The sequence below is a fragment of the Dipodomys ordii genome, unplaced genomic scaffold (assembly GCF_000151885.1).
Source record: "Dipodomys ordii isolate 6190 unplaced genomic scaffold, Dord_2.0 Scaffold130, whole genome shotgun sequence".
NCBI classification, from domain to species: Eukaryota; Metazoa; Chordata; class Mammalia; order Rodentia; family Heteromyidae; genus Dipodomys; species Dipodomys ordii.
In genome coordinates this window covers 2,392,817-2,400,836 of record NW_012267346.1, presented here as the reverse complement: position 1 = coordinate 2,400,836, position 8,020 = coordinate 2,392,817, and the positions used below count along the sequence as shown (strand labels likewise).

General features: G+C 39.6%; 1 protein-coding gene across 2 annotated transcripts in view; it reads right to left on the bottom strand.

Annotated features, from left to right (window-relative positions):
* Positions 1 to 7,054: 7,054 nt before the first annotated feature.
* Tpmt (thiopurine S-methyltransferase) overlaps positions 7,055 to 8,020 on the bottom strand; it is an 18,960-nt gene continuing 17,994 nt past the window's right edge. For both annotated transcript variants that reach the window (XM_013030423.1, XM_013030422.1), the window contains exon 9: positions 7,055 to 7,184. In XM_013030423.1, the coding sequence (XP_012885877.1) occupies positions 7,072 to 7,184 (113 nt within the window). In that variant the 3' untranslated portion in view covers positions 7,055 to 7,071. The remainder of the gene's footprint in view (positions 7,185 to 8,020) is intronic.

The following is an 8,020-nucleotide window of genomic DNA, read 5'->3' as shown; positions in this document are numbered from 1 at the left end:
TGTGTCCGTGCGCGCGACTGTCTGTCTGCCTGCCTGTCCGTCTGCCTGTCTGTGCCAGTACAGGCTTGAATTCAGGGCCTGGACTCTTGTCCCTGAGCTTTTTTTGCTCACGACTGATACTCTACCACTTGAATCACAGCCCCACTTCTAGCTTTTGGGTTGGTTAACTGGAGAGAAGAGTCTCCTGCTTAGCATGGCTTCAAATCTCCACCCGTGGATCTCAGACTCCTGAGTACCTATTATAAGCATGAGCCATCAGCGGATGATGCTACTTGATAGTGGAGGAAATGCACCTGTTGAAGACCAAGTTACCCAGCCTGAAAATTACTAAGCAAGAACGTGAATGCAGACATCCAACACTGGTTCCAAGCAGAGCTTCCAATCGATCCTCTGGGTGCTGTGCACTAGAATGGGCAGACAACTCGGCCCTAGAATACAACTGGGAAAACACCTGAACAAAGAGATGTCAGATGAGGGTGAGGCAGGTACAAATATTCCTTTGATGTGTTTTATCAACTCATGGCAGATGTTTAATGAATTGCACTAGGCAGATCACTATAATGTATGGGAATCATGACTGGGAATGTCTTCCAGAGGAATAAATAGGAAATAAGAAAGATGTTAGTTTATAACAGTTACTGTAGACCTTCCTTCTTTTAAGTGGTTTGCAAAGATTATCTTATTTTAACTTCAAGACAATGATTTCTTTTTCTGGTGCTGAGGATCCATCCAGCAGTGTAGAGTGCTCTACTACTGAGTTACATTACGTCGTTTTATTTTTGCTGGACCTGGGGCTTCAACTCAGGGCCTGAGCATTGTTCCTTAGCTTGTTTGTTTAAGGCTGATGCTCTACCACTTAAACCACAGCTCTCCTTCCAACTTTTCACTGGTTAATTGGAGAAAAGAGTCTTATGGACTTTCCTGCTTGAGATGGCTTTGTTCTGAGATCCTCAGATCTCAGCCTTCTAGCTAGGATTACTAGGATTAAAGGTGTGAACCACTGGCACCCAGCTTTGGTATACGTATGTATGTATGTATGTATTTATGTATTTCCTTTTCTTTTTTGTTGGTTGTGGGGCTTGAACTCTGGGCCTGAGCACTGTCCCTGAGCTCTTCAGCTCAAGGCTAGCACTCTACCTCTTGAGCCACAGCGCCACTTCCAGTTTTCTGGTGGATTATATTGGTGATAAGAGTCCCACAGACTTTCCTGCTTGGGTCAGCTTTGAAATCCCTAGATCTCAGCCTCCTGAGTCACTAGAATTACAGGTGCCACCAGGCCTGGCTGGTGTATTTCTTAAATTAAAATTTACTTGTGAGGCCTACCACGGATGGATCATACCTGTAATCCTAGCTACTCAGAAGCTGAGATCTGATGATAGTGGTTCAAAGTCAGCCTGGGTAGGAATGTCTGTGAGACTCTTATATCCACTAAACTACCCCAAAAGCTCGAAGTGGAGCTATGGCTCAACTGGTAAAACACTAGCCTTGAGCAAAAAGCTCAAGAATGGTGCCTGGGCCCTGAATTCAAATCCCAGGACTGGTGTGTGCACATGCACACACACACACACACACACACACACTCTACACACACACACTAAACACACATTCAAAGTAAGAAAATTTTTTAAAAAGGAAGAAATCATCCAGGGCATTAAATATGCTATAAAAATTTTGAAATGCTTTATGCTTTTGCGGGGGTGTATTCAATAAAAGCCAATGATTATTTTACATTCACCATGATTCCTAATTCTGAATAACTCCCTTTCAAGTGCTCATAACTCTACAAGGCTGGTGGCTACCACTTATAACAGGGTAAATCTAGCCTGAGTCTGTTCTAGAAGATGTAACTTTCTCAAGAGGTTTCTCAAACCCACTACATTGATTTGTTCCTGGCTTATAACTTACCTCTCCTCCAACATTATCAAAACCATTCAAAGACTCAAGTTCTTGCTTACTGTAGCCAATCTTCAGTTCCTCAGTGATATCCTGCCATCCTGTGAGGGATGCCCAGAAGAGAGGAGCTAGAAGGCTCTGGTCCTGTCCTTGGATACTGAGCCTACCATACCATTGTCTTCTTGATCCTTGGCTGCCCCTATGAGGTAGGTAGTAGTATTGCACCTTGGGATCCCTTCCCAACCAAAGTCTTGGGAACACAGCTTGCAGCAAGGCTGCAGTGAATAGGTTCATGGTAACTGCTCTACTCCTCAGAAGCTGGGCAGTGTATGCGGCATATATGCAGTGTCACAAGCTTTGCAACATTTGATTAGATATTAAGGATTTCTTAATCATGCATGATTCAGACTTAACATTTGTTTGAATCTTTTTCAACTTACCTGACTGGGTGTCATGGGCCATCATTATCATCATGATCATGATCATGATCATCTTGATTTCCTTTCTCCTAGTACAATTAACCACAGCTTGTAGTTTAGTGCACATCTCAACCCAAGCCAGCACTCACTCCCTTTTCTACTTCTTCAAAGATAGGGAGTTCAACTAATCTTGCTACCCATTCTTAAAATTGCACTTTAGCTTCATCCACCCTTTCTATTACTCCTATCTCTGAAGAGATCAACTCAGTTCTGTGTCTGGTTTTACCCAGAACTCTATCCCAGTATCTAATTCAGGCCTGACAGGCATAGGAGTGAACGCTGACTGTAGTGATGGGAAAACATGTAGGTATTTAAAAATCTTGCAGCTCAGGCCTAAAATGAATGCCAGGCATGCACAAAGCCCTGAACTCAGTTCCTAGCACCAACGAAAAGTAATTGCTAGTTCATCAAAGGGCAGATAAAATAGAGGAGATACAAATCTTCATCCATGATAACACTGCAACTTTGTTAAAACATATGAGCAGACCAAAGAGATAAAAAGAAACAGCAATCTAAGAGGTAGTTATCTTCAGCAATAGAACTTGATTGCTTTTGTCTTCCTTCTTAGACTTTCCCAGATTTGCAGCATATTATCTTTAGTTTTAAAATATGAATAAGTAGCCATGCACCAGTGCCTCACCCCTGTAACTCTAGCTATCCAGCAGGCTGAGATCTGAGGATCACAGTTCAAAGCCAGTCCAGGCAGTAAACTCTAAAAGACTCTTCTCTTCAATTAACTCACAAAAAGTTGGAAGTAGAGCTTGGCTCAAGTGGTAGATCACCAGCTTTGAGCATAAAAGCTAAGAGACAGTGCCCAGGCCCCGAGTTCAAACCCTAACACCAGCATATTATATTATATTATCTATTATATGCATACATTCACATACATCTGTATCTACATTCACATATATTCACATATGCACATGGATATATGAATGAATGTTAATATCTCATTTCCATGTGTTACTTTCCTTGATAGTTTTCCTCTGTGTATTAATGATAGTTAACATCAGTAGTGAAACCAATTTCTATTAATATACACTGGCTAGGGTCTGCAGAATTGCATTTTTTCAGTTTACACATGAAAACTATACATAATGAAGAAATCAGAATATTTACTTCAAGCAGCAGAGCAGGCTGAAGATACAAGTACAGAATACTACCCTATCTCCATGAGCTCCCGTATCTCAGCATTTGTAATAGAAATAAGATACATTAAATAAGAAGCAATGGAAAGTCACAGCTGTAAGGATGAAGACAACTTTGATTTTTGAAAAACATTTTTAATCTTTCTTCAAGAGCTTTGATTAGAGCCAAATAGATGTGTGCATGCGTGTTATAAACTTACTACCCTCAATTGGTCTCTCTTGTGTTTTGTTTATTTTTGTTTTGCTGCTGCAATGGAAAGCTGGGGAGGAGAATTCACTTTTTTTTTTGTGTCAGTCGTGAGGGCTAAACACTGGGCCTGGGCGCTGTCCCTTACTCTTCAGCTCAAGGCTAGCACCCTACCATTTGAGCCACAGCGCCACTTCTGGCTTTTTTCTACTTATGTGGTGCTGAGGAATTGAATCCAAGGCCTCATGCATGCGAGGCAAGTACTCTACCACTGAGCCACCTTCCCAGCCCTCACTTTTTTTTTTTCCATCAGTCATGGGTCACTATCCCTGAGCTCTTTTGCTCAAGGATAGCAATCTACTATTTTGAGCTACAGAGCCACTCCTGGTTTTCTGGTGATTAATTGGAGAGAAGAGCCTTTCCTACCCAAGCTGGCTTTGAATTTTGATCCTCAGATCTCAGCTTCCTGAGTAGCTAGGATTATAGGTGTGAGCCATGGTGCACGGCTGGAGTCACTTTTATTTTTCCTAGTTGAGCAGAGAATAAGCTAAGAAGAAAATTTCTCAGTAACTGAGACCCATCATCCACTTGATTCAGATTTTTAGGTGGGAGTCATTGATTTCACTTACATTCAATTCGTTGTGGAATTGGAATCAGGAATTTATAACTTCTGTAAGCACATACCGTGGGTGGGAAGCCAGAAATACTGGGAGCAAACATTGCAAGCAACAGCTGCATGGTGTATTTGAGTAGTAGGTCCATGGCAGAAGGGGATAGTCAGGCCATGTGTTCTGAATTTTAAGGATGTTCACATGAAACTTTGTGTTTAAGGCTTATCATTTCTTAAATTTAAATTTTTTCGGGGGGGGGTCCCCACAACCTCATTTCTATTTCTTAGATTCATTTTGATAAGCATCATTTTATATGGTCACATACACATAGCTATTGAGCCATTGAGATCCTCTCCTAAGAATATCCTCCTTTGTTCTCACTGTGTGAATGTTTAGAGTGCTGTTTCACCATGTCCAAGTGTAATTACTTGTCTTTTAGTATCCACTGGAGTAACTTGTAGATTTATAGATATATTCTAGTTATTACAAATGAGGGAAACTATGCATCCTGTGTTTATTTGGGTCTAGCTTACTTTGGTTAATACAGCTTTTTCCAAGTCATTCCATTTCTTAAAGTTTATATTTACAGAGACTATCCATGGCTTTTGTCAATATTAATGGAGTCCAAAAACCTCTCCCTTAATGACCAGAGTATGAGCATTTATCTTGAAAAATACACACCACCTAACTAATATGAGCTAAGCAATATAAACCATTAGACGTCAATTGGTTAGAGAGTTTCTTATGTAACAAAATGTGATTGTTAATGAAAAAAACTGACCAATTTTGAATCTAAACTTTTATAATGAACAGCCTTGAGTCTAGCCCTAAGAATATTATTTTTAAATTTTAATTTTCTTTATGTAATTATACATGGGGGTTTCAACATAACAACTTATGACTACAATGCATGTTGATCAGCGTTACCTTCCATCATTGTCTCTCCATCTATACCAACTCCACCCATCCAAGTTACCTAGCTCCATTTTTACTTATATACATTGAATATTGACTATTTGCCACCATCCCTCTTTTCATTCATCACACCCCTCCCCTCAAAGCCCACACTCCCCTCAGGCATATATCAAGACAAGAATATCAGATGCCTGATATTCTTTTGTTCAACTGTCAGTTGTCTATCTTTTTTATACCACATTTTAGTCCATTTGATTGTATATGTATGCTTATGGCCTTGTATGTATTTTCATTTTTCTTTATATTTTAGATCTATCTCTTTATATTTTAGATCTATCTTTTACATGAGAGAAAACATGTGCCTTTTGTCCTTCTGAGACTGACTTACTTCACTTAACGTGTGTGTGTGTGTGTGTGTGTGTGTGTGTGTGTGTGTGTGTGTGTGTGTGAAATCAATCACACCACATTTTCTTGTTGTAGTGTATCTGGGCTCTTTCCACAATTTGGCTATGATGAATAGTACAGTAATGGTCATGGTTGTCCAAGTGTCTTTACTGTATCCTGACTTGTGATCTTTTGGATAAATGTTCAAGAATGGTACTGCTGGATCAGTCTAGTTTTAGTTTTCAAGGAATCTCCAATCTCCATGGTGGTTGCATTACATTCTTGCCAACAATGTAATAGGGGTCCTTCCACCACCCCCTCACCCCCACATTTTCTCCAGCATGTTTTTGTTCATATTCTTGATGATGGCCACTCTAACTGAAGTGAATGGAATCTCAATGTTGTTTTGACCTGCATTTCCTTTATGGCAATATTGACCATTTCCTATGTGTTTACTGGCCAATTTTTCTTCTTCTGAGAAGCTTCTGAGATCCTCTCATATATTAACTGGGTTCCTGGTTATTTGGGGTTTTAGTTTATAAGCTCCTTTTATATTGATTAGGCAGCCCTTGTCAGATGTCTTGGGGGGCAAAGATCTAAGTACACAACTTTATAACACTTGTTCATTTAAACAAGATTAAAAAAGAAGAACAAGAACGACCAGAGTCAGAAATTTAAAAAATTTATTCTTATGAGAAAAAATATCTTATTCTATATCTTATTCTAATTAAAATTTTTAGTCTGTTTCATGATTCAATTACATTTAAAACCATACATGGTAAAAACATGTTGAAAACAGATGTTAGGATCTGAGTATAAGATTAAGGTTTATAGTAAGTGTTAATACTTTACATAATTTTGTGGGCTATTTTAAATCCTATTAAGGTGTTATTTCAGTGATTTTAAATTTTATAAAACATGTCAGTTTTTCAATGACTATGCTATATTTTAAGTTACATTCATTACATTTTTCTTTTTTTTTAATTACAGAAGAAATGTCTTCTATGAAAACGTCTTGTGATCTATAAGACATACTGATGTGGGCTGGGAAGGTGGCTCAGTGGTAGAGCGCTTGCCTTGCATGCATGAGTCCCTGGGTTCGATTCCTCAGCACCGCATAAACATAAAAAGCCAGAAGTGGCACTGTGGCTCAAGTGGAAGAGCACTAGCCTTGAGCTGAAGAGCTGAGGGACAGCGCTGAGGCCCAGAATTCAGGTCCCAAGACTGGACCCTCACCTTCCAAAAAAGACATACAGATGTATAATATCTTCCTCCAATTATATGCTCTTCTCTAAAGGAGCTATAAGAAGTTTTGTGTGTTTTTTGAGCAATATCTATGATTTATGAGAAAAAATTAAAGATTTATTATATTATCAAACCTTACCATCATTTTTAAATGCCCAAAGAAAATAAAAAATCATATTGATGTTAACTTGATTGCATCTATATCATCTTTACTTTTCTGTAAGCAGATATAATTTTTCAAAAATGTAGTCAATTCCCCAATGTTTATGTCGTTCTTCAAAAGCATCAACTTTCTCAAGGCAACTAATACTGCATTTTGTCCCTGAAACAAGAAAGGGAACAAGTTAAAATGCTAGTGGATGCTTTCCTAGATACCTTAAATGATTTTTTTTAAGTGTGTTGGGGCTGGGAAAGTGGCTCAGTGGTAGAGTGTATGATGCCTTGCATGCATGAGGCCCTGGGTTTGAATCCTCAGCACCACATAAGCAGAAAAAGCTGGAAGTTGTGCTGTGGCTCATTGTAGAGAACTAGCCTTGAGCTGAAGAGCTGAGGGACAGCACCCAGGCCCAGAGTTCAGGCCCCACGACTGACAAAAAAAAAAAAAAAAGTGTGTTACTGTGGCTTGTTTGCACAGGCTCATGCCTGTATTCCTAGTTACTCAAAAGGGTGAGATCTGAGGATTTACATTTGAAGTCAGACCAAGGGGAAATGTCCATGAGACTCTATGTCCAATTAACCACTAAAAAGCCAGGATTGGAGGTATGCCTCAAGCTGGTAGATTGCCAGCTTCAAGCAAAAAAGCCAAGTGAGAGGTGCAGTTCAAGCCCAGTTACTGGCACAGGGCTTTAAAGTGTGTCTGAGATCTTTCTCTTCTGTCTGACGAAAATGGAAAAATGCTGAGAGGAAATTTTCTGAATTGTTATCCTCACTTAAAACTACCAAGAGTAAAAATGAATACATCATCTCCCTAAAAAAGTTCAAGTGGTAGGACAAAGGGTGAACAAATGCATCAGTGGCACTCACTAGACACTATATGTTGAAAAAGAACTATTAGCCGGGCGCCAGTGGCTCATGCCTGCAATCCTAGCTACTCAGGAGGCTGAGATCTGAGGATTGCGATTCAAAGCCAGCCTGGGCAGGAAAGTCCGTGAGACTCTT